This window comes from Rhagoletis pomonella, unplaced genomic scaffold (genome assembly GCF_013731165.1).
Source record: "Rhagoletis pomonella isolate Grant_MI unplaced genomic scaffold, Rhpom_1.0 Rhpom_scaffold_00003, whole genome shotgun sequence".
Classification (NCBI taxonomy): Eukaryota; Metazoa; Arthropoda; class Insecta; order Diptera; family Tephritidae; genus Rhagoletis; species Rhagoletis pomonella.
The window spans coordinates 23,204,843-23,219,428 of record NW_023458557.1 but is presented as its reverse complement, the minus strand read 5'-3'; the positions used below and the strand labels follow the sequence as shown (position 1 = coordinate 23,219,428).

The window sequence follows — 14,586 nt, the reverse complement described above, 5'->3', positions numbered from 1 at the left end:
TGATCTTGGTGGCCAACTTACCGGTCCATTTCTTGAGATGAATTGTTCTCCGAAGTTTTCCCTCAAAATGGCCATAGAATCGCGAGCTGTGTGGCATGTAGCGCCATCTTGTTGAAACCACATGTCAACCAAGTTCAGTTCTTCCATTTTTGGCAACAAAAAGTTTGTTAGCATCGAACGATAGCGATCGCCATTCACCGTAACGTTGCGTCCAACAGCATCTTTGAAAAAATACGGTCCAATGATTCCACCAGCGTACAAACCACACCAAACAGTGCATTTTTTCGGGATGCATGGGCAGTTCTTGAACGGCTTCTGGTTGCTCTTCACTCCAAATGCGGCAATTTTGCTTATTTACGAAGCCATTCAACCAGAAATGAGCCTCATCGCTGAACAAAATTTGTCGATAAAAAAGCGGATTTTCTGCCAACTTTTCTAGGGCCCATTCACTGAAAATTCGACGTTGTGGCAGATCGTTCGGCTTCAGTTCTTGCACGAGCTGTATTTTATACGGTTTTACACCAAGATCTTTGCGTAAAATCTTCCATGTGGTCGAATAACACAAACCCAATTGCTGCGAACGGCGACGAATCGACATTTCACGGTCTTCAGCAACACTCTCAGAAACAGACGCAATATTCTCTTCTGTACGCACTGTACGCATTCGTGTGGTTGGTTTAATGTCCAATAAAGTAAACTGAGTGCGAAACTTGGTCACAATCGCATTAATTGTTTGCTCACTTGGTCGATTATGTAGACCATAAATCGGACGTAAAGCGCGAAACACATTTCGAACCGAACACTGATTTTGGTAATAAAATTCAATGATTTGCAAGCGTTGCTCGTTAGTAAGTCTATTCATGATGAAATTTCAAAGCATACTGAGCATCTTTCTCTTTGACACCATGTCTGAAATCCCACGTGATCTGTCAAATACTAATGCATGAAAATCCTAACCTCAAAAAAATCACCCGTTATTTGCAAGAGACCAGTTGAGTCTGATTTGTGAATTTTTATTTGATTATATTAAATTTTGTAGTGCAAAATGCAGAAAAAGTGGCAATTTTGAAGAAAATGTATTCTCCTGCTCCAGATAACAAAATGTTACATTACAAAGGCTAGTTAGAAACAATTGTATGGTTCCCCAAAACGGAAAAATTAAAAAAAAAATGGATATGGAAAAAAAAATTTTCACCAAAATAATTTTTTTTTGTTTGGTTTTTAGTAAAAGTTGGTTGACAAATTAAGACTACGGTGAATTACGAACATTAAATTATAATTTTGAACCACTGCTGGCTTCGGCGTGCAGTATGAATTATGGTAAACGCATTTTGGGAGCAAAGGACGGCGAAGTCCTTGAAAAGGATTTGGCTTCATTCGGAATCGGTTAATTAACTGGTAAATATTTGATTTAAATTACGATATGGGTAAAGTACTTTTATCATACAAGTTGTACGTATTCCCAAATAATTAAAAAAAAAATGTCCTTTATTTTACGTTGGTTAATATGGTCACCGTACATATAGATTGGGCATAAGGGCAATGAAAAATACGGCGTAAAAACATGATTTTAAGCGCTTATAATATGCACGATAAAATAAGAAATATGCACGAATAATATCAAAAACTTCCTTAAAATATGAATTAAAAAAATAATAAGCTCAATTTTTCTTGCATAAATATCTATTGAATTTTATTCAAAAATGTACAAAAACACTGATGCATATGTATAGAAATGAAAATGCAAATTTAACTTAAATATTTTTGTTGCAATAAATAGCAAAGTATTCGTATAAATTTTCTGAAAGAAATGATTGCCTGTTATCGCGGAATATATGTATTCTTAAACACGAAAAAGACACGAACTTAAAGGCATAAATTTCAGTCACTGTATATTTTTCAATCGGATTATTTGAATTACCGGATTCAATTTGGCCTACAATATTTTTTAATACAACAAAGCCCTGTGAATACTTTCGGTCGCTGGTCCCTTAGCACTCACCTCTTTACACACACACTTAGTTTCCGTTAAAGGATACGACTTTGTTTTTCAGTTAATAGTTAGAAATATTTTTTGGGTTTTATTTGTGCACAACAATTAAAGTTTATCGTGTTTAATAAAAATTTAGATTTAACTCTCGTATTATTGTAAACCATCAAATGCTAGGGCGCGTGCGCGGTGTACGACGTTTATTGCTGAACTAACGTGTCGCTGATTTGGCACGATGATAGTAGGCGGCCGTGCGCGCTCCGGAATCATTTTCGGAGTCGCTTCGACTCCACACACTTACGGCCAAAGGATACGCGCACGGCCGCTGAAATTATGTTTAAGCGGCGGCTTAAACATTATCCCCGCCCTGCAGGAATTCGTTGCTGAGTGTCTCCTGCAGCTCTTTCAGGTCGCTGGTTGTGTTGCCCAGGACGCGGTGGGTGGTGCGGCCCTGGTAATTGGCCGTTTGTAGGCCTTGGGGAGTGCGCGCGATCGTCCGTTGCGCCGTCTTCTTGCGCGGCGGTTGCGGCACCTGGTTGGGCGGGTTCTTCTGCGCGCCGCTTGACGCTTCTTGGGGCCTTTGTGGCCGGTTCTCGCTTCTTGGGCCCCTGTTCCCTTGGTCCCGTGCGCGCATGGTTGTTGTTCTCTGCCACATGCAGTAGCATGTGGTGCGCTAGCCCACAGGTCTTGCAGCTGCCAGGTGAGTCGCACTCCCCGGCAGTGTGGGTGAGGGCAAGGCTGTTGATGCAGTAACCCTGTGCGCGGGCTACTCCCAACCGTTGTGGCGGCTTCATCGCCTTGAAGGCCGAGCACGTCCGCAAGGCGTGATACCGGTGGCAGAGCCGGCATTGTAGGCAGTTGTCCGTTTCCGCCATTGGAGCCAGGGGGCATGCCTTCTTTGATGCCATGATGTCTTCGATCTGGAAGTAGAAGCAAAGGCAGAGAAACGAGAAGTACTTGGGTACAATATTTAAACGAGAAAATAAGACCTTTAATATACAGAAGGAAAATATGTATAGAATTATTTATTTGGCAAGTGGCCGCGTGATAACTCCATTTTGTGTACGGATTTCTACGACACGTATGTGGTTATCAGGGCCGTGGCGAACGTTTTCGATTCGTCCCAATCGCCACTCGGTAGGGGTAGCGAATCTTCTTTGATCGCGACGAGGTCGCCTGGCTGAGGATCGCGTTGTGGGGTTTTCCACTTGTATTCCTTCTGAAGATCTTTGAGGTAATCTTCTTTCCAGCGGCGGCTAAATGGGTGGTGAAGTGCTTTGACTGCCTTCCACCGGTTAGTAGGGAGAGGTCTTCCGCATCAGGCTCGGGAATGGCCAATAGCGGTGCATCTCGAATGAAGTTACCCGGAGTAAGTGCTGTCATATCAGCTGGGTCTTGGGAAAGTGCGGACAGAGGCCTCGAATTGAGGGCTGCTTCAATTCGCACCAGAAGCGTCGTGAATTCTTCAAAGGTAAACTTGTGGGTTGCAGCGGTTTTCTTTAGATGGATTTTAAAGCTTTTCACTGCAGATTCCCACAAGCCGCCCATGTGGGGGCTCTGGGTGGTATATATTGCTAGTTGATGCCTTGAGGGGCATATTTTTTAAAAATGTCTGCGGAACATTCGTTAAGGAATTTAACGAAGTCGCGTTCTGTGACGCGCTGGGCGCCAGTGAACGTTTTTCCATTGTCGCTCTCATTTTTGAGGGGAAGCCTCGTCTGCCAACAAAACGGGCGAATGCTGCTCGAAAAGCCTCGGTTGTAAGATCCGAGCATAGCTCGATATGCACAGCCTTTGTGGAAAAACAGACAGAAACTGCAACGTATCCCTTGATAAGGGTTGTAGATCTTAGCACCGATGCTTTAATTTGGAAAGGCCCAGCAAAATCTACTCCCGTTGTGGAAAATGGGAGTGAGAAACTGCAGCGCTCAGGGCGTAGATCGGCCATTATTTGGGTGCGTGTTTGTTGCTTGTAAAGCGTGCACACTTTGCAACGGAAAATGCATTTTTTAATTAGAGGTTTAAGCTTTGGTACGTAGTACTCTTGCCTTACCATTTGAAGCATTAATCGTGTTTCTGCGTGAAGAAGCAGCGAGTGTAAAAACTCCAAATATAGCTTGCAGAACCTCGATTCGGTAGGGAGAATTATTGGGTGCCTGTCATTATAGCTCAATGTGGAATGCGCTAATCGGCCATTAACCCGTAGAAGTCCGTCTTTCTCCAATGAAGGATTGAGAACAAGAAGAGGACTTTTTTGTTAAGTGGCTTTTTATTTTGCAAAGCGCTTTTCTCGCTCGGAAAATGGCGTGGTTGCGCTGCGTTGATAAGACGAATTTTTGCATATTGAAATTCGTTATGTGTCAGATGTGGATAGGTGATTGTAGCTAACCCCTTTGATTGGTTGCGGTCATTGCTCACGAAGCAGAACATGTACGCAGTCACGCGGAGTGATCGAGAGAAAAAGAAAAGCGATCAAGAAAATCGACCTCTTCTTCGAGCGCGTGATATACCTCCACCTTGCGCTTTTCTGGTGGAGATGCACTGCATGCCTTTGACCTTGGCCATGCATCCATGTGGCAAGAGAGCCATTTTGGTCCGTGCCACCAGAGTGGGGAATTTGCCAAGTTCTGCGGTTTGCAACCACGGGTGCCGAGGTCGGCTGGATTGTCTTGGCTGGCAACATGGCGCCATGTAGCGGTTGGAAGATATTCCCGGATTTGGGAGGTACGATATATACATCTTCCATACACATGGTGGCTTTTCAAGCCAAGCTAGCACAATCTCTGAATCTGACCATAAGAATGTGTTGCACGATTCCAATTTGAGCTGTTTTCGAATAGTTGCGACCAGTTTTGTGAGTAAGACTGCACCACACAGCTCCAGGCGTGGCAAGCTTGCCGTCTTCAATGGTGCGACTTTGCTTTTTGCAACCAATAGAGTGGAATTTCTTTGGTTGCTGGCATTTACGCGGATGTAAATCGCAGCGCACTATGCTTTTTCCTAGGCATCGCAAAACCCGTGGATTTGGGTGTCTTGCCCCGGAGTGAAGTTAACCCATCGAGGGATTTCGATGTGGCATATGGCAAATTTTCTGCGAACTGCTGCCATTTTGCTAAAGCTATGGGTTTGGCACATTCGTCCCAATCAACGCCATCCAGCCAAAGTTCTTGAAGCAGAATCTTTGTTTGAATCATCACTGGCGACAGCCATCCTGCCGGGTCAAAAAGTTTTGAGACAGAAGATAAAATTTGTCTCTTTGTGACGGCATTCGATGTCGATGCAGGCAGAATGGTGTATGAAAATTTATCTGTGAGTGAGTTCCATTGTATACCAAGAGTTTTGGTTGTGGAAGCACTCTCAAATTTCAAAAAGTTGGAGTCGAGATGATCCTCCTTTGGAAATTTTTCTAAAATGGCCGGATGATTGGACGTTAGTTTCTTGAGTAAGAAACCAGCTGACTTAAGCGCTTTGATCCCTTGTGAAGTTATTCAGTGGCGTTGTCAATATCATGACTTCCGGATGGGATGTCATCCACATACGTTTCGGTTTTAAGTATTGTGGCAACCAAGGGAAATGTCGCTATCGTATCATCTGCTAATTGATGCAGGGTACGGATAGCGAGATATGGTGCACAATTAACGCCAAAAGTTAAGGTTTTAAGATTATAATCGGTGACAGGAGAGTCAGCCGACGTGCGAAACAAGATTCGCTGAAAATCTTTATCGTCCTCTTGGATGAGTATTTGACGATACATTTTTTCAATGTCGCCATTGAACACGAATCTGTGCATTCGCCACTGTAGAATGAGCAGCATGAGATCTGGCTGGAGTGTGGGACCAGTGTGCAACACGTCATTCAGGGATTTTTCTGAACCAGATGTTTTTGAGGCGTTGAATACCACGCGAACTTTGGTGGTCACCTTATCTGGTTTGCCGACCGCATGATGTGGCAAGTAGAACGAGAAGTATTTGCCATTAACTATTATCACGCATGGCTTCGTGTGCTCCATGTGACCGAGGTCGAGATATTCTTGCAACACATTGTTGTACATTGTGCCTAAGTCTCCTTTTTTTCTGGAGCGATCGCTCCTTGCAGAAAAACTGCTGGAGTGCAGCATACCGAGAGTGGCCTAGAGACAGTTTTTTTTGGAAATTCTTCCTTGAATGGAAGTCGCACAATGTATCGACCGTTTGGGGCACGAATCGTTGTTGTTGCATATATATGCTCACATGCCTGATCTTCAGGTGAAATTTGTGGAGGTTGTGGAATCTCCTCCTCTTCCCAAAACTTTAGAAGTTGAGAGCTGAGAGTTGCATTCGAGCACTCTTCTACTTGTGTCGAGAATGCCACCACATTTTTGGTTATTGGACCACTGAGAATCCAGCCAAATATTGTTCTTTGCGCAAGTATAGTGTCGCAAATCTTTTGTATACGTTCCAGCAAGATCTGTGGAAGTATATCGCTGCCGATTACCATATCAGTTTGAGCTGGTATGTGACAGCTTGGGTCAGCAAGTTCAAGGATCTTGAATCGCTGCCAGTTTTCACGGCTAATGGTGAATGTAGGCATGTGCCTCGTGAGCTGAGGTAACACGATAGCCTGTGTGTTTATCCGTTGCAGGGTCTTGGGTGCAACCAATGTGAGTGGACAAAGCTTTGAGGAGCTTTGTACTACGTGTCCACCCATGCCAGAAATTTCGAACTTGGAATGTTCGAATGGTAGTTTCAACCGTTTCTGCACTTTCGAGGAAATGAAAGTTCTCTGTGAGCCTTGACCAATCAAGGCTCTAAGTTGAAACAATTCCCCTTCGTGTTCAACCGCGACCATGACAGTTGGAAGGAGAATTTTGCTATCATTGTCGGTGTGCAGTGATTGTATTTGTGCTTGTTTTGAACAGCACGGTTGCTCGCTGGAATTGCAGCTTGACTGCGCTTGTCGAGCGGGAGGTGTCGACTGGGCAGTAGTGTGTTGTGCGGCGGTTTCATTCGCTCGCGCCCTGGAGTGTCGAGATTGTGGTTTGGGATTCATGTGCAGCAGGGAGTGATGCCGTTGTTGGCAATGTGTACATGACCATTTGCTCGGACAGTCATTAGTGCTATGGGTATTTCCATGGCAGTTTTTGCACAGCTTGGTTTGGTTTGCGAATTGTACTCGGTTTGGTACCGAAATTCGCTTAAATTGTGGGCAGACTCTAATGGGATGAGGGGACTTGCAGTAAGCGCAAGTTGTTTCCCTCTTAGGTTCTGCCACAAAGGTTTGCGTCCAGTTAAAGGACCTGTTTTGCGCAGCATTTTGATGAGCGACTGGTTTTTGTTTATTTTGGCTTGGATGAAGCCGATAAGGTCTTTCGACTACTTCGTATCTTGAAGTAAGAAAATCGTCTATTTGTGACCATGAGGGTAAAACTCTTCGAGAAGAGAGAGATTGTTCCCAAAGTGACAGTGTGGTTTCGGGCAATTTGGATGAACATATGTACACCAATATGGGATCCCAACTGTCTGTCTGGACGTCTTGGGAATTAAGAACTGACAGACAGTTGTTAATTGATGTTTGCAGCCTTTGAAATTGCTCGCTATCATCAAAATTTTAATTTGGTTGTCAACCAGTATACGTTTGTTTTCGTATCGTGACCGTAAAGCTTCCCAGGCCAGCTCGAAGTTATCATCGCTGAGCGGGTATTGCTTGACGATGGAGCCGGCTTTTCCTTGGGTTTTGTATCTGAGGTGATACAATTTTTGAGCACGGGAGAGCTTCGGGTGGTTGATGTACACCGCTGTGAACATGTCTAATCAACGACAGTTGATCGGCAATTTTAGCTTTGGTCACCTCATACAATTCAAGGCAAGTGAAGTACTTGCCTTCTACCAAAGTCTTAAAGTTTTCGGGTAGGCTGTCATTTGGCCTTTCAAATACCAAATCGTAGGCGGACTGGAGCCGTGCCCAACAATCATCTAGTGAATTGTCTTTTATCATGAGATAGGATTCAGTGTGGTCTTGAATTGGTGCATCACTGAATTTTGCACAGAATCTCATGATACTGTCACTTTCCGCTATAAACTTTTGAGCAGATGGGTCAAAAGTGATAGATTTCGGGCACGTTGAGGGTTCCCTCTTACCGCCGGTGGCTTCTTGTGAAACTTTCGGTGGACTGTGTTCAAGTGGCATTTTGAATGTCGTGGAAGGTCAGGCGTATATAAATTAATAGAAGATTTAATTAAAAATAGCTGAGTACCACCCAGATATCGTTCGCAAAAAATAAGAAAATTTGTGTCAAACGGAAAAATTGCACTTTGTGCCCCAGAAAATCAAGAAAAAAATTATAAGATCTTGTGGCGGTGTTTGTGTTTTTGTTTCTTGCAAATTACGTGAAGTTGTATTTGCTTTAATCTTTGGTTCAGCACTTTTTAACGTGGAAAACGGAGCGTCCCAATTAAATCCTCGGAATATTGATTTGAAAAAAAATGTTTTGTAAGAGAAACAAAATCACAAACACTTTTCACTGTTATATACGTGGTGTAAATATTTATGTATGTATAAATATTTAATGTGATATAAATAATTATGTAAATACTGAAAAAGTATTGGTTATGTATCACTATCTAGACCAATGCAATTCGGGAGCTTTCCCTACTGGGTTGCGTGTATCTGATATCTTGAACTCACTTATTAGTTGTGTTTTTTTACAAATTATCCAGTAACTTGCCAGTAACTCTCCAGTAACTTTATTTCTAAGAATTCGCTCTCATAGAAAAAATTTGCAATAAAGTACGTGAACGCTTTTCCAGTAATAATTTGCAAGTTTCATGAACAGCTGATAAATTGGTTGTTTATTCGCAGCAAATTCCTAATAAAACAATATATTTTGTATTTAAATAGGTTTATTTAGTGAAATTCAACAATAAAAACCCACAAACAGCTTCCTTATTAGTTTAAATTTCATCCAGAAACATGCGATCAGCTGTTTTTTGTACTGGCAAATTCTTACAGGAAAAAATTTATCCAGTAAAATCCAGTCAAAACTTGCAACTTCAACTGTCATTTTTCGTTCTCTCAATTTCCCCTACTTTGCAAGTTTTTGCGTACGAAAACGCCAAAACATTAAAATTCGTAAAAACTTTTACTGGATTTTACTGGAAATGAGTAAAAAAAACGCAACTATTATCGCGTTATAGAGAATATTCGTGTGATAATATTCTTTGCTAGCACGTACGTATGTACAAATGTGCAGAATATGTGCAATGTAAAAATCTACGTATGTACAAATATTTACGTATGAAGCCGAGTATATGGCTAAGCTATGCTTTGTCGCAGCAGTGGTGACCCTGTAGTACGGGGGCGCGACTACAGGACTGATGAATCGGTAGCTACCTAGTAAACTCCATCAATTACCGACCGACTACTTGCAGTGTGTTTCATCGATTACTTTTACAAGGCAATGTCCTAGGCGGTAGTCACCATCGGCTCTCTCTGCACTACCGGGAGTTACTAAAGTAGTCACTTGCGTGATTTATGGGCGCCCTCTGTCGTAGTTTTTCGCTATTCTGCTTCCGACTGGTTCGACTCTGCACTACCATGTGCACTACCACGGGTTAATAGAGTAACCACTTACCTAGGAGTCGGTTCAGTAGCGGTTCAAAAGTAGCGATTGACTCCAGCAGTACTGGAGGGGAGTTAAGAAGTACGAAAAAACAGAAAGTTTGTTTTGATTACAGTGCGTATGTATGTATGTGTGCGGGAATACACATGTGGATATGATAATACGTAAAGAGCCGCTGAGGTGAGTTCTTGGTACCGAACGTATTTAAGTCGGAGAGCGGGCTTTGACTTACGTTCTCTTAGCTTGGTGAGTGCCGCAGAGAAAAGCGAGGTGGAAATATATGAAAATAAGCTAGAGTCCGCTTGGTTTATGTGGACTACATTGTCCGATGAACAACAGCGACTCTCTTAACTATTAAGCGAATAGTTGCAGAAAATGCAACTTGTAATAAATAATATAAAAAAACTTTTTAATATACAACGCTTTTATAAATGGACTAAAAAGTAGAAAATAATATTTCTCAGTCCCATAGAATTTGTTTTGATAACTTTTGATTTTGAAATTTTAGCAAAAGTCATTATAAACAATCTATGAAATTGAAAATGAAAAACGTGGAGCGCATGCAATACAAAGCATTCGATTTAATTGACAATAGTCAAACTACATAACGTAGACCTAAAATTTCTACAGCGATTTTAAGCGGTCGTTATTCATATACCCACATACATGCATACATATATTACTTTGCATAACAATTCAAGTGTATTACATGCACCCCACGCTTTTCATTTTCAATTTCATAGATTGTTTATAATGACTTTTGCTAAAATTTCAAAATCAAAAGTTATCAAAACAAATTCTATGGGACTGAGAAATATTATTTTCTACTTTTTAGTCCATTTATAAAAGCGTTGTATATTAAAAATCTTTTTTTATATTATTTATTTTCTACTTTTTAGTCCTGTCTGAATAAAATTTTGCAATAGATATTAAAATAATTCAACGATATTAATAGAAAGGTGCACACACATGCATTTACATATGTATGTACATACAAACGAGCACCAATTAATTTTATTTAAAGAAATGGCGTGTCGTCTATTTCCGCTGTAGCAAACGTAGTACATAGGGCGACATCTAGATGTCATCTACCTCGCCCTATTCACTACAGATGTCGCCCTATGCACTATGCGTTTTTATAGAGCTTTTCAAAGCAAAGGTTTTATGGTTTCGGACACACAACATTGAAAGTTTCTGGATCCACAACATTGAAAGTTTCTGGACGCACAACATTGCAAGTTGATAAAAGCGTTGTAAAAATGCTTATATGTGCTACCGTATGTACATATGGTATATGGGAAAAAAATGCACTTATGTTTTTCGGCAATTTGTTCAACGAACTAACACCCGATTTACATGATTCAAGTACTTGAAAGCAATTCTTGCTCATTCTCTTTTGTGTTTTCTATTTGCTTTTACACGTTTCACTTCTGTTGAATTCAAGTTTTTGGTTCTTTAAATGGGAAGCAACGAAAATGCCAAAAGCAAAGCAAGAAAGTTGAAACGACTTGACGGTACAGACGCATGTGTACTCGTCCCTTTTCTTCTCACCCCCTCTCTTCCACATGCGAGCAGAATTGAATTCAATACTTGAACTGTGTAAAAGCAGTCTATGCGACCAACGGTAAAAATTGGTAAGCAGAGGAAAGTATATGATTTTAATGTGCTAATACTTTGTTCTTGAACAGTGGGACACAGTAGGCATATAAACTGCAACGGAATTTATTTTGGGGTATACACCCGAATTTGTATATATGTACATATGCTTATATATATATAAAATTGGAGGTACGCGGAGATATACCGCTTTCCGGAAAACGGAAGTTTTCTACCAAAATTTTAATAGCGGCAAAATGCCGATGTGAAATTTTTGGGCGGCAGGAAAATATCCGCAATTTTAATAGAACGGTTTTTTGGCGAGAAACGCCTTTTATTTAATTATATATATATATATATATATATATATATATATATATATGTGTGTATACGTATTTATGTCCGTTTGCAGTTTATTAGAAATAATACAACTTTTACGAAAATGAAAGTTATATTATTTCAATTTTTAAGGAAATTAAAAATTTGCCTACTTACTACTTTCCTTGATTTATGTAGATGTGATTGTATGTAAGTGAGCTTCTTTTTGCCTGGAGGCTTCTTGTGTCTGGTGTTGCTGCTAGATTTGCCGCTTATATGTATGTATATGCCGGTTGGCTGATGGTTTGTTTGGGTGATGCTGCTAATGCTGCTGACGCTTTGTTGTTGGATCTGGCTACTTGTGCTGGAAAACTGTACTGCTTGGTTGGTTAGCTCGATTCGCTTTTTTTTTTTTGAATGTATTTGTATCTATATGTATATATGTAGCACTGTACGTATGCGCGCACTTTTGTGTTTTAAGCACTTATGTTTGCATTAAAATTCAAAGTTTTATGTTTTTTTTTTGTTAAACAAATTTTTGTCTTCGCAGTTTTTTTGTCGCGTATATGAATATGTATATGTGCACTTTTGTTTATAGATTTTTTCACTCTTGAAATTGTTTTATATTATAATACGTACGTACGTAGCTACGTACGAGTACGGATTTTTATCTTTGTAGTTTTTCAAAATTTTTTTTTTTCTTTTAGGGGCTGGGCGACGGTTGGCTGCGAAGGACCATGAATACTTCCGGTCGCTGGTCCCTTCGCACTCACCTCTTTACACACACACTTAGTTTCCGTTAAAGGATACGACTTTGTTTTTCAGTTAATAATTACAAATATTTGTTTGGTTTTATTTGTGCCTAACAATTAAAGTTTATCGTGTTTAATAAAAATTTAGATTTAACTCTCGTATTATTGTAAACCATCAAATGCTAGGGCGAGCGCGCGGTGTACGACGTTTATTGCTGAACTAACGTGTCGCTGATTTGGTACGATGATAGTAGGCGGCCGTGCGCGCTCGGGAATCATTTTCGGAGTCGCTTCGACTCCACACAGTTACGGCCAAAGGATACGCGCACGGCCGCAGAAATTACGTTTAAGAGGCGGCTTAAACACCCTGTTTTTTCTAAAAACTGATTTTAGCTTACAGTTGAAAAATTTCCAGCATTTAATTTTTCAGATCCGCTTTTCAGCATTAAGAAATCGATACTGTCCCCTCTCAATAAATGAATCATTAAAATAAAGACATAAAATCGGCTGATGAAATTTGTTCTGTAGCTGAACAGTTTTAGATCTCGACTCTTAACAAACTCCTGCCTATCGTGACTCGGCGCAAAAATTGAAAATAAATACTGGTTCTGCGCCCCTCGTGCGGATGGGCGGGAACGGAGGGTAAAAACCATTGGGATTATTATTATTATTATATGTGCCAATAAAGTCAATGCCGTGGCTTCTAGGGGCAAAAAAATTAGTCAGACAATAAGCACAAATCCAAAGAAGAATTGTTTCGAAGTTAATTCAACATTCTACTGGCAACGCCGCATAAGTGCTCGCAATGTTTTTCTCAGAAATTCCTCAATAAAGCTGTAACTGGTGGAGGAAAAAGTGGAGATTTTATTTCGCTCTAACATCCAATGGATCAAAATGCAGCATTTATATGGACAATATTTGTTTTTTTTATTTAAATTCTTTCAGAACAGAAAGGCATACTCTTATTAGACGTCTTAGCAATAATATTATAACAAAAAACAATAATATGCACTAAATGTAGCACTTATTTCTAAAATATGCATAAAAGCTGATTTATTGCGAAATATGTTTTAACAAATATGGCTAAAACGATTTATCTTTTTACAATTAGCATTTCATTTTTATGCATTTTGTGATAAAGTATAAGAAAAAAAACATGCTCGAGCATATTTTTGGTTGCCCTACTGATAATATTCTAACTTCCAATGGCTCTATCTGTCGTGCAAAATTTTTGGTTATATACATATACTTGAAGTGAATAAAGATACTACGTAGCGAGGCCAACAGCTAGTCAACAACCTTTCGATAATAAATGCCACTATTTTTATATTCTCCACTGTTTCTGTAAAAGAGCATAGAAAATTAAGAAGATGCATAGTAGTAGAACACGTTCCAACAAAATACGGCTGGAAGTTCACCACTGGTTGTTGGCTTTTGCAAGAAGCTGTCCTAGTGGTGAACTTCTAGCCGGGATTTGTTGGAATGTATTATATTACACACAGTTGCATAATTTTAAACCCGTATTTATTTTCATATTATTTAATTTCAATTATTTTCTTATAACAATAGAGTTCATTCTATAACAAACACCATAAAATTCCACATTTCGAAATTTGACTGAAAATTATAAAAATTCAGCGAGTTTCCCCAAAATTTTTTAATTTTTTAAAAGTATTTTTGGAAAGTTTTTGCGTATGCAGTTTTATAGCCCATGCAATTTTAGTATAATAAAGTGCGAGCTTCATATGTCTACAAAATACCGTTGATTTTTGGATTTTTTTTTACGGTGTCACTCACACTGTCAGCAAAAAAAAAATCCAAAAATCAACGGTATTTTGTAGCTATATGAAATTCGCACGTTATTATACTAAAATTGCATGGGATATAAAACTGCTTACGCAAAAATTTTCCGAAAATTATTAAAGTGTAAAATGTTGGTTAAAATTCGCTGAATTTTTATAATTTTGCACAAAGTTTGAAATGTGAATTTTTATGGTGTTTGTTATAGAATGAACTATATTTTTATAAGAAAACACTTGAAATTGAATAATATGAAAATATGTAAATAGTCAAAACTTGTTAATATATGGCGAACTTAAAATTATGCAACTGAGTGTACTATGCACCTTTCCGATAAACATTTTTCTTAAATCTCAATTTGAGATGCATTTGAGAATCGATCCTTTTCTCGAATCCCGAGCGTTACTTCTCAAATGCATCTCAAATATCCGTTGATGGTGTTCTCAAACTAAAAGGCACATTTTTAATATGGAAATATTGAATTCTCAACTTTTCATCAAACGTGAGAGGAGCGAAACGAAATGAAATTCAGT

At 39.7% G+C, this 14,586-nt stretch overlaps 1 protein-coding gene across 1 annotated transcript; it reads right to left on the bottom strand.

Moving 5' to 3' along the window:
* Positions 1-6,046: 6,046 nt before the first annotated feature.
* On the bottom strand, positions 6,047-6,817 carry LOC118736114. Its single transcript, XM_036466214.1, has one exon. The coding sequence runs from the start codon at positions 6,815-6,817 to the stop codon at positions 6,047-6,049; it is 771 nt and encodes a 256-aa protein (XP_036322107.1).
* Between the last annotated feature and the right edge of the window lie 7,769 nt (positions 6,818-14,586).